The sequence below is a fragment of the Petaurus breviceps genome, unplaced genomic scaffold, assembly GCF_028583685.1.
Source record: "Petaurus breviceps papuanus isolate PSGF00001 unplaced genomic scaffold, PetGlider_PUasm1.0 90644, whole genome shotgun sequence".
NCBI lineage: Eukaryota > Metazoa > Chordata > Mammalia > Diprotodontia > Petauridae > Petaurus > Petaurus breviceps.
Genome location: NW_027187298.1, coordinates 8,946,864 through 8,971,423, shown reverse-complemented (window position 1 = coordinate 8,971,423; position 24,560 = coordinate 8,946,864). Strand labels below are relative to the sequence as shown.

Sequence of the window (24,560 nt, the reverse complement as noted above, 5' to 3'; positions counted from 1 at the left end):
TTGGGCAAGTCACTTAACCCCAATTGCCCTGCCTTCCACCCTCCAAAAAGAAAAAAAGAAAGAACAGATCTACCCCCATGTCCTCTACTTGCCTTATATAATTCCCTGTATGACCACTAAAGAAATTCAAGGGTCTGATCAAATATTTTTACCTTTTCATTTTTCTCACATCTCTTGTGTTAGAATGTAAAAGTTTTCTACTCAGCTCTGATACTTTCATCAAAAATGCTTTTTTCGAAGTCCTCTTCCAATAAAGGTCCATTCCTTCTTCAAGCCCCCCCCCCCCCCAATAGCTTTGTAAGCTAAGGTAATTCTTGGTTGTAAGCTTTTAGGTAATTTAAACTCCAATATCTAATCTCCTCTATGTGGCAACTGCCAAGTTTTATGCAATCCTGATGGTGGATCCTTGGTACTTGAACTCTCTATTTCTGGCTACTTGGAATATTTTTTTTTTCTTTGCCCTGAAAGCTATGAATTTTGGCTAACAAATTACTATCAGTTTTAAATTGAAAGATTCAGGAGGCAGCTGTTGGATTCTATTTTCCCTTTGCCTTGCAGTTCTAACAAATATTGGCAATTTTTATTTATGATTTCTTAAAATATGGTACATAAGGCCTTCCTTTTGGTTGTGGTTCTGAGGTAGCCCAGTGATTCTTGGACTCTTTCAGTCTACTTTCCAAGTCAGCTGTCAATATTTTTTGGGGAGAAGGAAACATTTTATATTTTCATCTACTTTTTCAATCTTTTTATTTTAACACAAGGTATTCAAAAAGTAGTGCTCAGAGAATGACAGAATTTCATGTCCCCAGTCAGAACCCCATAACTGGTTATCCCTAACCCAGGTCACTGGGTGATCTCCTGTCCCTCACTGAGGTTTCCCAGATCAGGGCACAGGGATCTGCCACCTTGGGACTACCTTGATCAGGATCTGGATTGTCTCTACTATGGTACCTGAAGCTTTCTCCTTTAGGATATCGGATGATCTCTACACTAAAAGGTCTCCTCAATCAGGGTGCTAGGTGATCTTTCATTTCCTCCTAGGATTTTCCCAGATAGATCACTGTTGCTTCCATCTCACTTCCCAGGAACCTTGATCAGGGGACTAGGTAATTTCTGCATCCCATGGTGTTTCCTACATTGGGATGCTTTGTAGCCTCTGAACTCACTGGGGCTTTCCCAGTTAGGGTAATGCCAAGAACCTACACCAACGCTGGCTTTTTTGATGGGTCTGAGTCTCACAACTTCTTTTTCTTTTCTGCAGTTCTAGGTTGGACTAAGGAACTTAGTTAAGTTTCTCTTTATATTTTTTGGTCACTGTTCAATCTGAGGCTCATTTAGATCACTGGTAGAGTTAAAATGAGAGAGCTGGGCTTCTTTATGACCTACCATGTGGCCATGTTTGCAAAAACAAATATTGTTGCTCCATGCTCCTCCCCATATGACCAGACATTAATAATACTGAACTGTTCTGGCTCAAATCAGGGCCAAAAAGCCTAGAGCCACCCAGCTTGAACCAGAGCCACAGTCTGGCTAGAATCCAGGGAATATTCCACATGTGAAATTTCTTCTGGATGACCTGGGAAAAAATGACCAGTTGCTGCCATGTTTGACCTCAGTGTAGACCTCAGTGTAGCCCTCAGGGACTTACTGGTCTCCCACTCCCTCATCCTTCTGTACTCCCACTCCCATAGCTCCTGTGTTTAGAGAGAAAATGAATTATGAGACACATATTATGCCCTGCCATTTCAATAACTACACCCTCTTGTCATCACATCACTTGGGAAAGGAGTCGGGTTAATTGAGGATTCCCCTGTATCATCATCATTTCCTGTCCTATCTCTCCTTTTGCCTCACTCTTCCTAAATTTATTTTAATCTTTATTATAACCAAAGTTCTTCCCTGTTCCCTACGTATATCACCCCTACTCTGGCCTCACTTCCCTCCTTCCTATGACACTATAAAACTGACAAGTTCTCCCCTTGACACCCTAAAATTGATTACATACCATTCCCCTATTCTTCAATCCTTTGGCCCTTTGCCTACCACTGTTCACAACCTGCCAATCTTCAACCATTACACCTAATTCTTCCCTAATATACACCTAAAAACCCCTCTACATGTGCTCTCATTCTGTTCTCTTTTGCTCCAGTATGGGAAAATGAGATCACAATTCCCTTTGCCAAGTCTAAGCCATTCCAATGTTCTCCAGAAGCTTGTTTCAACCTCTCCACCTCTTTTTAATCTCTCTATTCCCCCTCCTTCTAATCTACTAGCTCCTTTCCTACTGCCTACAAATATTAAAGTCTTCCCCATCCTTAAAAATAAGTAGCCTTCATTTCACTCTGGTATCCACTCAAGAGATCATTCTATATCCCTCTAAGACTTGTCTACTCTAGCTACCCCCAATTCCTTGCCACCCACTTGCTTCAACCTTTTATAATCAAACTTTTGGCATAATAACTCAATTTAAATTGTTCTCTCTAAATTTACTAAAGATTTCTTACTATTTAATTCAACCGGCTTTCTACAATCCTCGTCCTCTTTAATCTCTGTAGTTTTTAACACTATTCTTTTCCCTTAACTTCTAAAACAATGCTCTTTCCTGGACATCCTCCAACATGCCTGAACTTTCTTTATTTCCTAGACCTTCATCTATCTTCTACCCTCTTCCTCTGCTCACTCTAACTTCTCTCCTATGGTGATTTCATGAGTTTCTTTTGGTTCGATTATCACCTCTATTCAGATATCTCCCAAATCTAAATACCTGGTTCTGATCTTGCTTAACTACAGCTCCACATTGCACATTGACTGTTGAACATTTCTACAGGGAAGTCTCATTAGTATCTCAAATTCAACATATCCAAAACTTAACTTTTTATTTTCCTCCCTCATTGTCCTTCTTTCACATTCTATATCCAATTAGTTGACTAGCCCAGTCTATTCTACTATCACATCATTTCTCCTAACTATCCCTTTCTTTGTGCTCATATAACAACTACCCTTCATCACCTCCTATCAGAACTATGCTAATTCTAATAGCTAATAATAATAGATAATAGTCTCAATTGGTTTCCTAGCTTCCATTCTCTTCTCTCACCAATTTCTCCTCCAAAAAGCTACCCTGATAATCTTCCTAAGGCACAGGGTTAACCACATTATTCCATTACTCAATAATTTCATGGACTCTGCACTGCCTGATACCTCTAGAATAAAATATAAATTTCTAAGCCTGGTTTTTAATGACCTCTACAATATAACTCCAAACTACCTTCCCAGGCTTATCTCACATTACTGTCTTTCAAACAATGCCCTGGCCAAACCTGACATTCCATCTTCAGCCTCCATGCATTTACATAAAATTTCCCCTCAGGGCACTCAATATCATATCTCCACCTTTGGTATGGTTATCTTCTTCAAGGTTCAGGTAACACCTGTTCCAAGAAGCTTTTCAGATCCTCTCAGTTGTTACTGCTTTTCTTCTTCCTTTATACTATCTTGATTTATTTGTGCACAATATAATTCCCCAATGGAATGTAAATACCTTGAGGGTAAGGTGCAACTCATTTTTTAACTTTGTACAGTGTAACCCCGGTCAAGTCACTTAATCCAGTTTGCCTCAGTTTCCTCATCTGTAAAAATGAGCTGGAGAAGGAAGTGGCAAACCACTCCAGTATCTTTGCCAAGAAAACCCCAAATGGGGTCACAAAGAGTTGGACACAACTAGAAATGACTGAACAAAAACAAAAATCCCCACCACCAGCACAGTGTCTGGCACATAAAAGCTGCTTAATACACAGTTACTGGAACTGTAAAAAGGGCACAGAAGCAGGCTGCTGGACCACTCTCAAGGTCTTTCCAGACTGGCAGTACAGGTCAAAACTTGTACTCCACTAACACAAACTTTGAGATTTCAAAGTCATCTCCATATTACAAAGTATTGGGGAGGGATTTTAGAGGGGAGAGATTAACTGTCCAAATCAATTTTCCCTTATACCCAAAAACTACCTAAATAAATATGTAACATGTGTAATTCATCCTTCATAGGCTGTGACACAAAATACAATGACACACAGCGTAAACACTTTTGTACTTACTCACTGCCTATACTGCTCTTGTGCCTTTTATGACATCTGTCTCACTGCAGGTTCTGAGATAGCAAGAACAAGTCTGTTTAACTTGCTTCATATTGCATACAAAAGACAGAAAGGCATTTACTAAATGTCTTTGATGGTGCTATAGACTCTTCCAAGATGAAAGTCTGATAACTTTGGCCTTAAAAAACTCACCCTAAAATACAAGTGAAAGATCATGTATCACTTTTCCAAGTGAGCATAATGCTAAAAAGGCATATAGCCAGGAAGGAGATACCCAAGGCCAGGTATAAACACCAAGAAAACTCACCCAATCAGAATACTTCCATATTTAACCAGTACATCGAGAAACTGCAAGAACAAGTCACCTAAAAACTGTATCAAGGTGGACTTCAGGATGAAAAATTAAGTAATATTTTCAAAATCATTGGTGAACTCAATGACAAATGGTATTTTAAAACGACTACAGAAATAGGAGGGCATATTGTGAGTTAAAAGTGTATTAAAGATATATTTTTTTAATGTTAAAGTTTTATTGCTGGGGTAGCTAGGTGGCTCAGTGAATACAGCGCTGGCCATGGAGGCAGGAGAACCTGAGTTCTAATATTGCCTTAGACACTTAACCCAAAAACTAGCCGTGTGACCTTGGGCAAGTCACTGAACCCCAACTGCCCCCCCACACACACAAATAAAATCAGTGTCAAATATAATTCAAAGTCTCTTTAAAAAAAAGTTTCATTGCACAAGCCAAGAAATAATTATTTTATTTTTAAAGGAAAAAAAACATATCAAGAAATCACTTAAAGATAATCTCTTACACCTGAATAGTACCTTATATTTCACAAAGCTCTTACTGTGCTTTTTCTAATTTCATCTTCACAGCAACCCAGAGTCTCACCAATTAATAGATGAGAAAACTAAGGCTCACAAAGGTTAAAGATCACAAAGCTAATAAGATGTAAAAGCACAAGGGACCACATAATATATAATAGGAAATGTAATGAATTTGGAGTCAGAAGAACTGGGTTTGAATCCCAGTCCTGCAATTTCCTAGTTGAGTGATCTCAAGCAAATCAGTCAACCACTTCTCTCTGGAGCTCACTCTCCTTATCTGCAAAATGAAGGAGTTTCAGGGGTTCTTTATAAAAATATTTTGATAACTGTATTTCACTATAATTGGTTTCCTGTATATTTTATTTTTTGCCTTTAAGAATATCATTCTGATGGGGTGGCTAGGTGGTGCAGTGAATAGGGCACCGACCCTGGAGTCAGGAGGACCTGAGTTCAAATCCAGCCTCAGACCCATAACACTTACTAGCTATGTAACCTTGGGCAATTCACTTAACCCCTATTGCCCTGCCCTCCCCCCTCCAAAAAGTAAAAAAAAATAAAAAATAAAAAATTATCATTCTGAAAAGACAGGCTTCACCAGGCTGCCAAAAGGGGTCTATGACACAAAAAAGATCAGGAATCCCTATTCTAGATGATCTCAAAATCCCTTCCAGCTTGAAATTCTAAGTTCTAATAGCTTAAAACCTGGTTTCCTGACCTCAGGTCCAGCTGACCAAGTCCAAGCATTTTTTTGATCTACTCAGCTGCTCTCATTTCTTTTTAGAAGCCACAAAAGTTTGGCAAAGTTGCATTAGGTCCAGACAGCCCAGGACATAAAAAACAATGGGAGCCATTACAAAAACAATAGTGAATTTCCATAGTCTGAGTTTATTTACAAATTCATCTCTAGAAAAGCTATACTCAACACTCAATGGAAATATGGTTTGGACTTCAGGCAGCCAGCCAAGATTTTAGTTAAATTCAATGACTATTTGCGTACAAGAAAGGGGATAGGGAAAATGGGTCAAGGAAAGTCATCTCAATAGCCCAGAGGGAAAAAAAGAAATAGCAGGGTTAAAGTAAACACAGTACAAACAAATATAGCCCGAAGCACCAGTTCCCAAGGCAGACAGACTTACCAGGAAGCAAATATGGCAGAGAGCTCATGCTGTCAAGTAATAACCCCAAACTCTGTGGCTTTCTGCCTCTGGAAGTAAGCAATATATTGGTTCCAAGAGTAAGAGAAAAAAATCAGGATGTAGTGTCCATGTATTTGCCAGTTCAGACAACTATGACATTAAAGTAACATCCCAAACACAAAGATCCCACAAAGATCCACCTAAATCCAGTAGGGTCACTTATTCCCTATATAAAAGGTAAAACATACATGTGGAAACACAATCATCATCATAGTTGATTTTTTATAGCATTATACATACAGTATCTCATTTTATCCTCATAATAACTCAACTCAAGGTTAAGCACTAAAGGTATTACGCAAAGTTTACAAATGAGGAAACTGAGGCTCAGAGGTTGTGACCTCCTCCAGAGTCAATATAGCTAATGTCAAAAGCAGAATTCAAAATTTGGTCCCTTCTGATCCCACTCCAGCACTTTCCTAACTCCATCACATTTTCTTTATGTATCACATTTTCTTTATATATCTTCTTGAGGGCATGGGTTGATATCTTCTATCAGCTGTTAATGCTCACCCTTCACCCCTCCACATACAAATACATACACACCCCACTTTGCACACATGGCTGGTACTAAATAAATATTTTTGTATTATACTGTTGAATTTAAAGATACAATTAAATCTGGGAAATGCTTGTAATCCAGGATACTCGACAGATTTGAGGCCAGCAACATGGGATATCAGGAAAAAGAACACAGGATTGGAGAAGTAAGTAAATTAAAATGTTACACAAGTCAACCCAACAGTCTAACCCAGGTGTCAAACACCTGACTGGAACCATATTAAAATAAAATTGGGAAATATCTAACAAAATAAAAAAAATTTATATACAATATAAATAATATAAAATAAGTAAAGAGCTAACAAAATAAATAAAAATCATGTATAACATAACATTTTTAAACCAAGTCAATATGTAGCCTGCAGGGATCATTATTTACTTTATATAGCAAATTAGTGACTCCCATTTTTATTTGAGTTTGACACCACTAATCTAAGCCAATTCAAGTAGGGTCACTTACTCCCTATACAAAAGGTATTAAAAGTAATAACTTATCATGGAAGAGTAGTGAGGAATAAACAAAAACAAAAAAAGCTTAAGTTGTTTATGAAGTTCATAAGAATGTAAATTATCACACACTAGCAGCAACCCTTACTGCTCTACAACAGGGTAATACCTCCTTTCTGGAACCAACTTCAAATTTCTAGGTCTCCCCAAACCTCCAAGGTACAGAACCTCCAACCTAGCTCAAGTCAGGAGCAAGAGGATCATTATGAGGCTTAGTTAGAAAAAGGATCCTTTAGAATCTTATTCTCACAGAACAGGGTTGAAAGGGGCCTTAAATGTTATCTGTTCCAACCTTTTTTTTTTTTTTTGCAGACAAGGTCTAGTGTGATTTCCAAGACAACACAGTAAGAGAGCTGGGATTTGAAACTCCTATTTTTCCTCTCAATGTAGCATTCATTCTATCATACCACTGCTTCTCTACTTCTCTAAATCAACCACTGCAAAAAGCAAATAATGACTTCCAGTGAGTTCCTGATGCCCTAAAGAATCTATTAAAATTGTTCTCCTCCTCCCTCTGAAGAACTTGGCCAAGTTACTTTATCTGTCTAAAGCTGTTTCCTCATCCACAGAGTGAGACTAATCATACTCTTATTTCCTACCTCACAGGGTTACTTCAAGGATCAATTTAGATAATACATGTAGAGTACTCAGAAACCATAAAGTGCCATATAAATATGTCATTAGTATCTAAAACAACACCTAGGCAGATGTACACAAAGAGAACATTGAGAAAAGTGTAGTAATTAGCTTAACAACACAATATGTCAAGTTCCTTGAGAGCAAATTTCTTAACCTGGGTCCATAAGCTGGGATGTTTGTTTGTTTGTTTGTTTTTATAACAATTTCAATATAATTGGTTTCCTTGAAATTATACATTTATTATTATACATTTGTTCATTTAGTCAAATACAATGATCTAAGACAATCCCAAAGGCCTAATGATGAAACATATTATCTGCTTCCTGAGAAAGAACTGATATTGTTTGAATACAGACTGAATGCTATTTTTCACTTTCTTTCTTTCATTCTTTTTCTCTTATTCAAGTCTCCTTATACAAAATGACTAGTACGGAAATGTTTTACATGACTGAACCTCTATCTGACTGCTTATCATCTCAGGGAGGGGGGAGGAGAGGGAGGGATAAAATTTGGAACTCAAATCTTTAAAAAAAACACAAATATTTGTTTTAACATGTAACTGGGATAAAATATATATAAAACATTAGTCGAGTGTGGTGGCATAAGCCTACTGGGAATGCTGAGATTGGTGAATTGCTTGAGTTTGGGAGATCTGAGTTGCAGTTGGGCTAAAGCTGATCTGCCATCCACAAGTCTATCTTCAAATCAATGAGCACCCAGGAACAAGAGGGACCACCAGGGTTCCTACAGATGGGCTTAGGTCAGAAAAATGCAACAGATTAAAGCTTCCATGTGAATCAGTATTGTGATTGGCCCCATGAATGGCCACAACACTTATAGCACTAGAGATACCGTTTCCTCATCCTGTTCCTCCAAAAAAAATTACACCAAAAAAGTTTCTGGGGTAAAAAAAGGGGGGGGGGGGAGTAATAGGTTCCATCAAACTTCCAAAAGTACCCATGACACAAAAAAAGGTTTAGAACCTCTGCTTACAGTAAATACCACTGTAATAAACATCTCAGTAAAACCTCCTACCTACTGCTCATTTATTCCCAACAGTTCATGGTATGGTAAAATTCTAGTACAACAAAATAATCTGGAAAAACACATAGTTCATTTTAAGGGGATATATCACATAAGATACATAAGGAAAGATAGTATGTCCATGTTGTGAAACAGTAGCAAGGTGAATTTGAATCAAGAAGAGCTTTATGAAAGTTGGAGTCCAATAGATATCTTAATGAAATGGGTTTAGAGACCTTAAATGGGGAGAGCTACCAGGTTATGGGTATGAGGTCAACTCCTACTGGTGTCTCAAAGGTCCCATCACTTATGGTGTCCCATTTGGCATATGGCAGCACTAGTCAAATTCCCACTATGGGATAAAGTCCAGTATTAGGTTGGAATAGTCATTTCTATTAACAGGCACAGCTTTCTGCACAGCCATTGTCTGGATCTCACAAACCAATTCTAAAGCCAGTGAAGCCTGGGAGGGTGAAGGACATCGGAGGCTCCACATTGAACAGGACCCTCGGCTGGGATTCAGAGAAGGCTGGGTAAGAAGCAAGGCCTGGTGGCTTTTAATAATTGCCATATAGCATCAAACATGACTAGAGCTTCTGGTGTGTGATGTGAATATAACAAAGAAAAAGGAGAACAGAAATTCACCAAGGGAAAAGAACAGAGAAAGAAACTCAAAAGAAGATAACTCTAAAATCAGGATTAAACAAGGTAAGTCAGGCTAGCCTTTCAGATGAAGCAATCAAGAGATGACCTTGTTCAACCGAGATTACTTATTTTTTTTGCAGACAGTGGGAAGAGTGATGCAACAAGGAGGGGATTCAACAATTGTGTTTACTGACTACTTTATCTGTGACACTGAGCTAGGCTCAGAGGATACAAGGCAATGTGGTAGCAGTGAAAAGAGCATTGGCTTTGGTGTCAAAGGTCCTTTGTTAAAATCCTAACTTGGCTATTTGAGTTCACTAGTATAAGGAGCTCCCAGGTAAGTAAAGCATCTTCATTGCAACTTAAGGCTTTTTTAAAGAGCTGCCTAGAGCACAAGAAAATTAAGTGACTTGCCCTGAGTCACCTGTAGACAGTATGAGGTCAGAGAAAAGACTAAAACCCAGATCTTCGCGGTACAGACGCCAACTGTCTAGCCACTAAACCCCAATGCCTCTCACCAGAAGGCACTCTGGTATAGTGGAAAGAATATCGGTTTATTGTTAAAATCCTGCTATTTACCATTTTGGGGACCTTGAAAAAAAGCACTTCACTTTTCTGAGACTCTTCAGTTGTACAAGTAGAGGGTGGAACTTTTCTCCCTTACAGCTCTAAGTCTATAATATTTTGGTCCCCTCTAAGCTTCTTTCCTTTTCTGCAAAAATGAATTAAATATTCTCTAAGATCTCTTCCAGCTCTAAATCCTAAGATTTTAAGGATAAAAGAATGACATACTCTCTATCCTCAAGAAGCTTGCCATCTAAAGTGCTGTCATTATGCCAGATATCAACTTAGTGGGCTATCTCTCTGAGTATCCCATGGGTATTTCCTAGGATCTAAAGCTATTTAATTTTTTAATTACTGATTTGGCTAAAGGGGTGGACAACATGGTTTGTCAAGTTTGCAATGACATGAAGCTAAGAAATAAATATGACCATTGAAGGAGAATGTCATAACTCAAAAAGATTCTGACAGGCTAAAGCAATGGAATAAATAAAATATTGTAATAGGAATAAATATAAAGTTATACATTTGGATACAAAAATTTTACTAAGCAAATATAGAATGAGGGAGGCATGGCTAAAAAGTTCAAGTGAAAATAATTTGGGGTTCTATTGAACTACAAATTCAAAAAGAATCCAGAGCGTGACAAGATAATTTAAAAAGCTAATGAAATATTAGGCTGCAATAAAAGAAGCAATGTCCAGACAAAGAAGGCAATCACCCCTCTGTGATCTGCCCTAGGAAAATATTTGAAAAACTGTATTTAGTTCTAGGAATCATTATTTAAGCAAGACTGACAAACTAGATCTTGTCTTAAGGAAGGCAACTAGAATGATGAGAGAATGAGAAAAAGTATCATAAAAGCATCTGTTAGAAGGTACGAGGGATGTTAACTTAAAAAAGAGTTAGAAGTGACATGCAAGCTTCCTTCCTCTATCTGAAGGGTTGTCATGTGAAGAGGGATTAGACTTGTTCTTTGTCTCTGAGGATCTAACTAGGAGCAATAGGAAGAAGCTTTGAAAAGGAAGATCTTCGCTTGATGTGAGGAAATTAGTTTGTCTGAAAGAATGGGCTGCTTGGGAAATAAGTGATTTCCTTCACCAGAGAATTACAAGTGGAGATTGGAAAGACTTTGGATCACTTGTTAGTATACTACTAGTATACATACTGCCATACAAATTCTCACTCAGGCCTGGTTTGGGCTCAACATTGTCTAAAGTCCTTTCCAATACTACAAAATGCACACATATGGGTAGGAAAAGACAGTACAGCATGATAGAGGCAAACAACCAACAACACTTATTATGCCTATGTGCCAGGCACTGTGCTAGGCACTGGAGATTTAAAAAAATGCCAAAGTAATGGTCTCTGCCCTCAAGGAACCAATATTCTCTGGGGGAATACTACATTGATAGATATATAAAGAAGATTATATGCAAAGAAAAAAATACACAATGATGGAGTGGGAAAGAACTAAACCTTTGGAATCTTGTAAGACTTGACATTGAGCTGAGCCTTGATGGGAGCTAGGGGCTCAAAGGGGCAGATATAAGGAAGGATGTCACTTTATACAGGGGGAAAAAGCCTATGCCAAGACAGATGGTAGGAGATGTGATGTCATGTACAATGAAGATCAAGTTGGCCAGTTTGTTTAGGACAAAGCATATAAGAGAGAAGGTGGTAATATTTCATCAGCCTGGAAAGACAGGTGAGAGCTATATTATTGTTATTGTGGTTGTTCAGTCATTCATTTGTGTTCAACTTTTGTCCATGGGGTTTTCTTGACAAAGATAATGTAGTGGTTTGCCATTTTCTTCTTCATTGTACCCCCATTTTATAGATGAAGGACTGGGAGAAATAGGGGTTAACTGATTAGCCAGGGTCACACAGCTGGTGTGTGTCTGAGGTCAAATTCTGAAGTCTGATCTTCCTAACTCCAAGCCTAGTGCTCTAGTCACTCATACCACTTAGGTGACCTGAGCTATAGTATAAAGGGATTTAAATATCAAATGAAGGAGTTTGAGTTTTAACCTAAAGGCAATGGGGAGGCCTTAAAGCTTCTTGATCAGAAAAATAACATAATCAGACCTGTGTTTCAGGAGTATCAATTTAGTCACTGTGTGGAAGATGGATTAGAGAGGGCGAAGACTGGATGCAAGGTGTATGTGTGTGTGTATACATATACATATATATCTATATCTAGATATATACACATATGATAATCCTGGCACCCCATGCCAATGCTCAGGCAAGTAGGAATTATCAACTATCCTAATCTATGCCTCCTTTAGATTTTTATTTGCAAAGTGTAACTATAACATACTACCTGGTCAGGTTTATTAGTTTATTATGTATACTCCCAACATCCATCTTGTCAAACACGACATTGATGGGTAGTAGACTGGGCATTTCTCTGTCAACCCTGATCGCTAATTGACTTAGTGACGTTTCAAGCCTCTGGGAAGCGATAAACACCTGGACTAGAGTAGTTGTTCTGTTGCAATAGATGCAAGAATTGTTGAGAAGGCAGAATCAAGGGGTATTGGCAATTTGGGGGAAGAGGTGAGTGAGAGTAAAAAGTAGAAGGGTAATTCTTAGGGCTAAAAGCTTGGGTTGAAAACAATGGTAGTGTTCTTGATAAAAATAGGTAAATTAGGACAGGAATGGGATTGGGGTAAAAATGAGTTCTGTTTGGGGATATATTAAGTTTGAGAAGTTCATGGAACTTCCAGGTGGAAATGTCAAGCAGGCAATTGGAAATATAATACTGAAGCACAAGAGTGATGAGGATTGTAGATTTGGGAGACAGACATGTGCAAAGAAATGAATGGGAAATCAATGGGAACCAATGAGTCACCAAGAGTGAAAACATTGTATAAAGATAAGGAGCCCAGGACAGAGTCCTGGAGATATACTCACACATGGGGGTGGGTACACTGCTGACGAATAAGCAAAGAAGAAAAAGAGGTAAGGGACAATCATGCAAAATCTGATGAAAATTTTCAGAAGAAAACAACTTTCACCAGAAAGGACCATGGAAAGCTTCATGGAGGTGGCAGGTGAAAAATGGAAAGGAAAGCCCAGCATAAAGTCACCTTCAAGCAAAGGGGACAATGTGAGAAAAGCTACGGAGGAGGAATAAAGCAAAACAAGATTAGAAGATTGAAAGTAGTCAAGTTTGGCAAGAATATAGAAAATGAACAGTATTAAGATAAAACTATACAGATAAATCGATGCCAGATTCAGGAGGACCTTGAATAACAGCAGCAGGGGTTCAAACTTTAAACAATGGGGAACCACTGATGGTTTCTGAGTAGAGATGAAAATGCCAGGGAACTAGGAAGATTTACTCAGGAATTAGTGTGGAAAATGGATTAGAGAGACCTGAGGCAGGTATTTTTTAAATGGTTCAATGATCAATTTTAAGAGTCACACTCTGCCCTATGAAGCATGTGTAAGTGGTTCCCACTAACACATGTAGGAGATGAACCAAACCCCAAGGACAGTGTGGCCCTTGGGAGTTTAGGAACCGCAGCTGCTGGTTCCTTTCCTACAGTTATAACCCTCTGTTTGTGTCAGCAACATGATTTCCAGGGCAACCAACGGCAACATATTAGAGAATTGTGGCTCTGGAAGGAAGTGGATTAAATTTTAATACTTAAGAGTTATCCTCATTTTTATAAAAAGCTACATATCTAGGAATAAAAATCCTTAAGGTAGAGTGAACTAGAGGTTTTTTTTTAAAGTGAAACATAAATTTTCATAATATTTCAACTACCTATACTTCAAAGGTTTCTCTACCATTTAAAAAAAACTACTTAAAAGTGAGCAGAAGCTCTGGGAAAGAGAAGAAATAAGAATTCTACAAATGATTACTCATGGTATGACTAATATGCCCCCCCCCAAGTCAACTATTCAATTAATTCCATTATCTGTTTATTTCTAGTATTCTAAAAAAAAAAAAAGGCATATTGTTGATTACTAATTCTTCATCATTCTGTCCCAGCCACCTTAAAATCGTACAGAAAGACTGCTCCACCCAGGCAAAGAAATATTTCAAGCCAAATGAAATCTGAAACACACACACACACCACACACACATATTTACTGTCTCCCTAGTAAATAGTAGCTACTATATGCAAGTAAGAATTATCAACTCTCCTAATCTATGCTGCCTTTTTTTTTTAATTTGCAAAGGGTAACTATAATATACTAACTGGTTAGGTTTATTAATTTATTTTTTAAATCTTGAGTCCCCTGGAGCACACACAGTCTTCTAGTGTCAAGCAACTGCATCAGGAGCTTAATGAATTCAGTATTCTTCAAGGTACAGATTCAAAATCAGAAATGGCACACTTTCAGCTCTAATATGCTTTGAACATCTAGAATCTACACTAGAAATAAGTGACTCACAAAAATTAATCTGTTTTAAACTAGACTACTGATTTTGTGAGTCATTTCTTTAAAAACTGGACCAAGAGCTGAGAGGTCCTTTTAAATAAGACTTGATTCCTACTGCAAGTCTAAACTAATATGACAACACATGTGCCTTTTTCCAATACAAAAACTAAATCAGTTTGTAATAGGCAGAACAGGCATACCTCACTTTGCAAAAGATGCACTCAGAAAGAGTTGAAACTCAAAATTTAACAACAATAGATCGAAAAGTGGACTTCAGAAGTCTAGTCAAAGACTTTCTTTTTACAGATGAGGAAACTGAGATCCAAAAAGATTAAGGATTTACACAAAGTGATATAGGTAGTTAGTGGCATATTAGAACCCAGGTCCTCTACAAATTTGGCAATCTCTCCACTGCACCATAGCTTGGGGACCAGATTTTTTTACATGTAACCATATTTTAAATTAACTTGACAAAACTATTTTCTAGGTAAATTACATTCCTTAAATAATTACGTATCTTTATGTAGTGCTTTATGGTTTAAAAAACACTCCCAATATGTTATTTAATCCTCAAAACAACCCTGGGAGCCAGGTAAAATAAGTATTTTTATTCCTATTTTACAGATAAGGAAATGGAGCTTCAGAGAGGGCAAGTGACTTGCCCATAAATTACACAGTTAATAAGTAGCAGAACAAAGGTTTGAATCTAGTAAAACAAAACAAAACAAAACAAAAAACAAACAAAAACCCTAGGCATCTGCAGGAAATCCATAAAGAAGATCCTTTTACAAAGACAATACACTGTATTTTATAAAATTCAGTCTTTCATACATCAGATTCACAAGTGAGCTAAGAGTAGTTAGTTTTGGAGGGAGGGCTCCCCCACCTCTGCACCAATAGGCATAAGCTATTATTATGTTTAAATGACACAAAGCAAGAAATCTAGAGCAAGCTTTTAGTTTAATAATTTTTTTGTTAAAATCCAGTAGCTTTGTAATCAGCTGATTGCTGAGATTAGAGGTAATCTCCTACCCATGCGTCAAACACAGCTTTGGATTTTAAGCCATTTTAACTGTTGGAACTGAAATTAATGGGACATGAGTTCACCAAATTTAGTGACAATGTTTACTGCGCTGACTTTCCAAAATCTATGACAATTATGGAAGGTGGAGGAAAGATAAGGGAAAAGAAAGAGATAAAATTTAAAGATACATTTTTCAAAAGCTTAAGGAAAAGGAAGCAATCAATAAACATTTATTAAGTGCCTACTAAGTGCTAGGCACTCTGTTAAGAGTTGGGATACACTGGGGTGGCCAGGTAGCACAGCGAGTAAGAGCACCGGCTCCAGTGTTGAGAAGACCTGGAGATCGAATCCCGGGCTCAGACACTTAGCACCCACCCGGAAACACCTGGCCGGGTAACCTTGAGCAAGTTACTTAACCCCGATTGCTTAAAAAAAAATTAAAGAATAAAAAAAAAAAGATACAAAAAGAAGCAAAAGGCAGATTACAATCCAATGGAGGAAACAAGATGCAAATAAATATATTCAACATAAGCTAGGTACTAGATAAACAGGAAATAATTAAGAGAGGAAAGGCACTAAAGTTAAGAGGGGTGGGGGAAGGCTTCCTTTAAAAGACAGGATTTTAATTAGGACTTAAAGGAAGCCAGGTAGGTCAGCAAGTAGAGCCTGAGGAAGGAGAGCATTTTAGGCCTGGGGACCACCAGAGAATGCCTAGACCAGAGAGATGGAGAATCTGGTTCACAGACCAGCCTGAAAGCCAGTGTCACTGGATCAAAGATCATTCGGCAGAAAGCGAAGTGTAAGAAAACTGGAAAAGCAGGAGAGAACTAGGTTATGAAGAGCTCTGAATACCAAACAGAGCACTTTGTATTTGGTCCTGGGGGCACCAGGGAGACACTAAAGTTTACTGAATAGGAGAGTGGCATGGTCAGACCCCTGCTTTAGGAAAATCCCTTTAGTGACTGAATGGAGAATGGATTGGAGTAGGGAGAGACTTAATATAGGCAACTCACCAGTAGGCTACTGAAATAGTCCAGGCATAAGGTAATGAGGATTTGTATTAGAGTGGTGGCTGTGTCAGAGAAGAGAAGGGGGGCATATTTGAGAGATATGTTGCTAAGGTGAAACTGGCAGGCCTTGGTAACAGATTTGATAAGAGAGGTGAGACAGTGAGTAGCCCGGGATGACTCCTAGGCTATGAGCCTGAAGGACTGGGAGGATGGTGTTGCCCTCTACAGCAATAGGAAAAGTAGGAGGGAGGGAAAGATTTAGGGGGAAAGATGGTGGTAGCCTGGTACAGCAGAAGGAACCCTGGCTCTGCAATCAAAAGGCTTCAGTTCAAATCTCACCTTTGACAGTTATTACCCATTTAACTTTGGTCAGTCCACTTAACATGCCTGAATTGCAGTTTCCTCATATGTTAAAAGAGAAAGGGTTTGACTAGATAGCTTCAGAGGTCCCTTCTAACATTGAATCTTAAGAAAGGGAGGTAGGCAAGGTGCCCAACACTGAGGCCCTAGCCTTGGAGTCAGGAAAATCTGGGTTCAAAGCCTACTTCTGACACAAATACATCATGACTACAAGCAAATCACTAAACTTCTCAATGGCATAGACAACTCTATCTCTAAGAATATAAATTTCAAGTGAAGAGGGTTTAATATTATTAATACACTGAGTTCCTATGCTGATGAAATTTTAAAATCTGTGCTTTAAAAAACAAAATTAACATTCCTCTAGTGAAGGCTTTGACACTAATTAACAACATGATTTGGGGCAAGTTTCTTAATTCACCTAGGCCTCAATTTCCAAATCTCTAAAATGACTGGAGGAAGGAGAACTGGACAAGATTACCTTTGAGGTTCTGAGGACCTTAAAATCAAATATACTGTTCTATACAGAAAGTTCATCTAAATATGCCTCCTATCAGAATACCAAACATTCTCAATGTATTTTTTTTTATTTAAACAAGCAAAAATTTCCTCAATTTAGAAAGAAAAACACTCTACTTCACCAAGTAAATCATTGCTGGGTTTCTTCACTCATTCACTAGCTACAGATGGTTTGCCCAAGAGGCTAGAGGAATTAAGGGTACTCAAGGACTATCACTCCACTAACTTTTCTAAAAGCCAAAACATTAAAGCTATCACAATATACCAGTAAGAAGTTTCCAAGATGTTGATTCAATATTCCTATTCAGGATATCCCAAAAGTCTTGATGTTTTAAAATTTCAAAGTTTTAATCACTTTGAACTGCACTGAGACTTTTGGGACATCATGGCTAGGAATACTAAATGACCTCTGAAAATCAAATAGGGAGTTCTACACAACATACTCATCTAAAAATGCTTCCTTTCAAAATTCCAAATATATTAAGGGTTTTTAAAATTTAAACAGGAATAAAAATTGCCTCGGTTTAGAAAAAGAAAAATGCTCCACTCCACTTAAGTAAATCATTGCTGGGTTTCTTCACTCAGTCCCCAGCTATACAGATGGTTTGCCCAAGAAGCTAGAGGAATTAATGAGGATACTCAAGGACAGTTTGGCAACTACTATTACTTCCCCAAATTTTACTAAAATACCTGCAAGTCAAAAATTAAAGCTATAGCACCATACCAATAAGTGGAGTTTCCAAGATGATTCAATATTCCTATATAGGATGTCCCCAAAGCTTTAGAGTAGCTTTAGGGGATAAACTCCACCTATTGGTATGTTGTTATAGCTTTAACATTGGTCTTGCAGGTATCCAATCAAAAGGATTAAGCTTTAATCACTTGAAACTGCACAAAGAATTTTGGGATCTCTATATTTGTACTACTGGAAATTAAACTGACTGTGTAAATAAACAAAAAGCCAGAAGTAGCCTGTGCTCACTCTCTTAATTATAACATAACCCTGACCAGTTTGCAAGTTAGCTCAGTCAGGTCTAAAACTTTCCTTACTTTTTGTATTTTGTTATTAGGTCTGTAACTTCATATTGTTCTTCAAAGCTCTTTAGAATAATTAGCTATAACATCACATCAAACATGGCAGCATTCATTCTGCACTTAATAAGAAAGGCAATCTAGTTTCTGGAGGACCCCTGGTAGTTTTTTGTAAAACACAGGTTACCGGTGATCGAAGAGGTAAAAAGTAAGTTATCAAAAATAACTGGCTCTAGAATCAGAGGACCAGGACTGAATGGAGTTCAGTAGTGAACTCTGCCTAACTTCCTGGGTGATCTTGGCAAGTAATTTCCCCCTTTCGGAGTGTATACTTCACTCACCTGCAAAATGAGAAGGTTGATCTAGCTGGTGATTTTTAAGGTCTTTTTATAGTCTTTGACTTTCTGAGTGTTGCTTCTGAGGATCCTCTTTCCCTAAACTACTTTTCTGTGTGTATGTACAACCTTATAATGTACATAAAGGTACATAACCATTTAATAGCGTGACTACACACTTACTGGGACACCTAGTGTTCATACAGCCTCCTCTAATAAATGATATAGTAAGACAACTAACATTTGTTAAGTATCTACTATTATATGCCAGTTAGCGCTGGGAATATAAAAAAAGGCAAAAAACAGTCCATGATCTCGAGGAACCCACAGTCTAACACTGATCTGCTGAGTTTACATTCAAGGTTCAATCCCGGTCTAACCAGATTCTGAGAAGCCAAGGAGAGTTCAGGAGTCATGGGGGAGGGGATTCATAGCAGTGAAAGTAGATGACAAACCCAAACTGGGTCCTCCAGAACAAGGTGGTTAACTCTTGAAGGCTAACCCAAGTAACAAATGACAAACGGAAGCCAGGTTACAAGAGGAAGTTTAGGAAATCGTTCCTATTTCTAAAGGTGGCCTTGGAAAACCCAAAGCTTCCGGACCAAAGAGCTTCAGGCAAGTCTCGAAGATCAGGAAGGTGGAAAAAGCAGCAGCTCAGGAAGACAGGTTCCTCACTGACAGACGTCAATAACGTTCGGGGTAAAAGTTGGGTTGGTCAGAGGGAAAACAAAGCAAGGGGTAAATGAAGAACGGGATTTAAAAGAATTTTTCTTTTTAAGACTAAAAAGCCAACAATCAATAACAGATCTCCTAAGACCAACCTACACTGGGAACAAAGAGCTTCTGTTCCCTACAGGATTAACCCTGCTGCTTCTGGATTCTGAATAGAAACTTTTCCCTTGGATAGAGAGGGGGCGGGAAGGGGGGGGGGGGACACACCAATTTCTGCATAGTTCAGGGAGTCCAGAGATTTTTAGCACTGGAACGCGGCTCAGAGATCATCAAAAGGTGCACCCTCATCTTACAGAGGAGGAAACTAAGGCCAGAAAACGTGCAAGGCGGGAGGGGGAGGGGAAAGTCCTAGATCAAAAAGCAGCAGGACCAGAATTCGAACCCAGGTCTCAAGAGTTCAAATCCAAGACACTCTCTCTAGCTGGACGAGAGCGCGGGAAGGCGATTCCTGGAGGAAAGCTCAGCTCCAGCGCGGGGAAGGCGAGGCAGGGCTCCCTGCTGGTAGCAGGCAGGGGAGGGAGAAGGGGTACGGGCCGTGGTCCCCAGAGCGCATCCAAGACGCGCCGAATGAGCCCTCGGGAGGGAGGCAGGGAAGCAGGAGGAGGAGGAGGCGGCTTCCCCAGGGCTTCCGTGCCGCCGCCGCCGCCGCCCAGGTCGGCCCGGGGTCGTGCCGCAGGCATCCCCCGGGGAGGACCCCCGGCCCGCTCCGGGAGAGCCCGCCGCCTTACCTCCTCGATGGCCGCCACCGTATTCCGGCACTGGGTGGTGCGGGTGGTGAAGCTGGAGGCGGTGGGAGCTTTGTAATCCTCGTGGGTCTCAGCCACGAATTCCGACACGGAGATCTGGTCCGGCATCGCCTCGGCCGGGACACGAGCAGGGGGTACGGGTTGGGGCTGGCGCGAGCCGCCGCCACTGGCGACCCGGGAAGGGGGGTGGGAAGGAGGAACGCAGCCGAGCGCGACCCCGGGAACCCGGCCGCCGCCGCCCCCTGCAGCCGCCCGAGCCTGCGGCTTCCCTCGCCCCAGCGACGCCCGCCCGGACAAAGGGAAGCCCCAGCGCCGGCCGCGGCCGAGCCCGCCCCGCCCGCGGAGGGCCCGGGGCTGCTAACCCGAGAGAGCGGGCTCAAGGGAACTCGTCTTCCCTGCCGGCTCAGCCCCGGAGCCCCGGGAGGCGGCGGGTCTGGACGCGCCGCGGCGGCTCTCGCCTCCTCCCTGCTGGACTCTTGGTGGCCGGGGTCGCCGCCGCCGCCTCTCCGGTGCCCCTCGACAGCCGCACTTCCCTCCTACCCAACCGTCTTTTTTTCTTCTTTTTTTTCTGAATGAGACCCCGAGGCGGGCGCATAGAGCCAGAGCGGGAACTACCCACCACCCAGACTCGAGCACCGACTCCACCGGAGGAGGAGGATGGAGGTGGGAGGGGCCGGGGAACGGGCGCCGGAGGCAGGGCTGGGGAGGGGGCGGGGACGGCTGCTCCGGAGAGAACTGCCAATCACCGACCTCCCCGAGCCGCTGGAAATCTAATCCACCTGGAAAAAAAAACCGGCTTGGGAGGGGAGAGACTTGGTGGGCACGGAGGAGGGGCCCAGACTCAAAACCCCAGCCCCAGCATGGGCTGTGGGCACTTTCCGTGTTCTCCGCCTTCCCCCATCCCCACCCCCACTGTTTTGCACCGAGCTTCCAGGCTGTGTGAGAGGGTTCGAACTCCGCCCCCTAACCCGCCAGCTGTGTCTAAGCGTTCTATGCTCCTCCCCTCCCCCACCTCCTCTGAGCGTTCCGGGACCCCTCCCTCGGAGCAACTGGCTCTTCGAGTTCTTTCCCCCCTCCCCATAAACCCACCACCTAAACCACCTAAACTGGGTCTGAGATTTCACGTGGGGGGGGGGGGGGGTTGCCTCCCCCATCCCCAGGTGGTGGCCGCGTTCTCAGGGAAGCTTGGATTCCCTCTCCACTGAGTTACCATCCCCTCCCCTCTCCAAGATCTAAGTACATTTCTAAGTCTTTTTCCCGGTGCTCCAAAGTATGGGAGGGGTGTGTATGTTTCTATTTTACGTGCACACGCGTTAACACACCCTAGAGTCAGTGCCAGAGTCCACCCCCATTTCACCCTAACCCCACCCCTTTGGAGGAACCTCGATGATGCCAGTGCTCTCCCATCACGAAAAGGGCAAATCCCTTTGCCGTAGAGCAATAGTTTGAAGATTGCGCTTGCTGAAAGACGGCAGGCTACACCCATCCTGAAAAGGGTCAAAACGGCCATACCACTCTTCTCTTGCCTTTATTCATTGTCCTAATCCTAGTTCTAGTGCCTCTTGTCCCAGTAGCCAAGGGCCTTGCTGTATGCACTGAAATCACAAACCATTCTCAAAATGGTGCCTGTTGCTAGTTTTCTGGAAGTTATGAATGACTCCTAGGTGATAAGCCAGACAGTTGATTTCATAAAATAATAGATTTAGATCAGGAAGGATTTTCGAGATTATCTTGTCTAATCTCAGCATTTTACAGATGAAAGTCCATTGAAAGGTCAAGGTGTCCAAGGTCACCCGGTCTCAAGAGACATGATCAAGATCTGAACCTACAGCTTCTAACCACAAAGCCGCAGCTCTTGGAATTGTATTGAAATATCCTCCCCAAGTCTGAATGTAAGACCTCTCTCAGCAGACCCTGCAATAAAATACTGCAGTGGGTATTCCTGGAGGAAATGGGGGAAAGTGGGGGCGGGGTGTTATGGGAGATTGTAGAAGGTGGTTTTTCTCCTCAGCTCTGGCAGGGCCATTAAGTAAAGAACCAGAATTCATTTGCAACAGCAGGAAAATTTCATAACAGAACTGGATTAAGCAAAAGAAAAAAAATTCCAGAAAAAACTACTTTGTGTATGTGTGTTTTAATAACTTCTGAGGAAATTCCCACACTTAGGGGGAAAAAAAATCCCAAAACTCTAAAGACATTTTATACTGGAGAAATATATGCCTGTTTTTGTTTTACAACTTACTTCAAAGTCAAACCCTTTAAGTTTATACTAGGCATGCTGAAATGGTTTGCGTTGCTACCAGCAATAAAAGCCAAATCATTTTTACAGAAATCTTTTGTACATCTGGAAGTATGAAAGACACTAGAGATGTAGTTGAATAGAAATATAAACCTCCTGGCAGATAGGACAAACACTGGAGCAGCAATTATTAAGTGCTTATCCATATATGTGCTATGTGATTAACATGGCAGGGCTCTCTGGTTAGTAGTAATGACATGGTACTTGCTGACATTTTATTGGGATTTTTTGTTAACTATAGTTTTTGTGTAAAGGTTTTAATCAATACCAGTTTATCCTTGCATTTGGCAGCAAACTGTAAACTAAAGTAAATGTCTCCCCATTTTCAGTCTCCTGTTTTCTTCTTTTACATACCTCTCTATGTTTTCTCTAGTTTTCTATATGCTTTCTTCTAATCCATTTACTGACACTCCAAGTAGACTACCCAATTTTCAAACTCTTGTCTTTTTTCTGTCACACTGGTGGGACCAGATAGGGAGAAGTATTCTATCAAAACCTACTCTCACCTTTTCATCATAGGACAAAGGTGACCCTGGACAGTTATTCCAGTGGAGTGTGTGTTCTGGAAGGGGCTACCAAGTTGGAAAGGCTTTGAGTGACAGACTAAATCTGTTATCTGAGTACCAACCTAGCTAAGTATAGAGAGAGGCTCATGACTTACTGGCTCCAGAGTGGCTAATACTAGGGAAGGAATTCTTTGGCCATGGCACCTCGTAAAACAATTTTTTAAAATATATTTTTAAATATTTATATATTTTATATAAATAAAATATATTCCTAAATCCTGTGTGTCCTACTTCTACTTCTACAGTGATAGTGGTCAAAAAGGGACAGGAGGCTTAAAAACCATACCATTTTTTAAGCAGACTACAGACAATTTTATAATTAGTCTAAATATCAGCTCTTTGTTCAATGAACAAATTGACATATTACAAGAAAAAATAAACCTGTCAATACTGACATAGAGCAGGGACTTTCTTTTACCTTATTTTGTATCCCAAGCTCTTAACACAATGCCTGACACAAAGTAGACACTCAATAAATATTTATTAACTGACTGATAAATAATCCACGAAGACAAATGGAAGTTGTAGATAAAAGAAAAGAGAAGTTCATAGGTTCTCCTATAACAAAATTTCATGAGATGATTGATTATCTCATCTTACAATGACCAGGATGAGAGCGAGCAAACAAAAAGACCACCTATGACTGTGCCAACATCTATCACATAGGGTGAAATAAAGAAATTCTGTAACAAATTTAAAAGGGGCTTCCAAAACAACTCATATATTCACTTAGCTACTTTATTATTTCAATGGCACAGGCAGAAGATGAAAAGAATGCTGGAAAATATGATTCAAGTTTAAGAAATGAAAGAGAACAAAGGTTTCTAGACTACTCAGAAGTCACATGGCTATCAATCTGGATAAATTCTTCATGAAAAAATCTGGAAGTCATTAGATATGGTGATCACTGAATATCACAACAAAATTGATTATATAATGGATAAGGGACTGGCTGATTACTGATGTGGAAGTCATAAGAGAATCATTTTTGTGAAGTCATAGTTCCATCTTTGCTAGGGCAGTCAGACAGGTGAGTAGGGATGGGGGCAGGCCCAAAGATAAATTGAGGAAAGAACAACTACTTCTTCACAGTCTCCACTAGAACCCCAGAGTGCATGGATTTTCAGAGCCCCTGACTAGTCACCAACCTAGAGATGGGCCAACCTACCCACCCTAACCCCTGCAGCTAGTTTTCCCTCCTTTCCTGGGTAGAAGTCAGGAGTACTGACTGCCTGAGGGAGCCAGGGACCTGGAACTGACCTGCTTTCCTCGTTTCAGCTGCCCTCACCTGCTTCCAATCATCTACCCCTCCCTTTGTTATGACTATGTCTACTTCAATGGAGATGATATCTAGACCAGCACCATCCCCTTCCAAACCCCACTTTGACCTTGGCCTTGGCTGGAAAACAAATGGCCCTGCCTCTTTAATCCAGGTATGAGAGTCCTCCTCTGGGCTCTGGGTGTGAAGAGTCCAGCATT

The 24,560-nt window shown here is 40.4% G+C and overlaps 1 protein-coding gene across 2 annotated transcripts in view; it reads right to left on the bottom strand.

Annotated features, from left to right (window-relative positions):
- The window catches only part of ASAP2 (ArfGAP with SH3 domain, ankyrin repeat and PH domain 2), a 258,558-nt gene extending 238,018 nt beyond the window's left edge, over window positions 1-20,540 (bottom strand). The window contains exon 1 of one of the 2 annotated variants that reach the window (XM_069064804.1): window positions 20,199-20,540. In XM_069064804.1, the coding sequence (XP_068920905.1) occupies window positions 20,199-20,324 (126 nt within the window). In that variant the 5' untranslated portion in view covers window positions 20,325-20,540. The remainder of the gene's footprint in view (window positions 1-20,198) is intronic. The other variant, XM_069064803.1, reaches the window with a different exon arrangement.
- Between the last annotated feature and the right edge of the window lie 4,020 nt (window positions 20,541-24,560).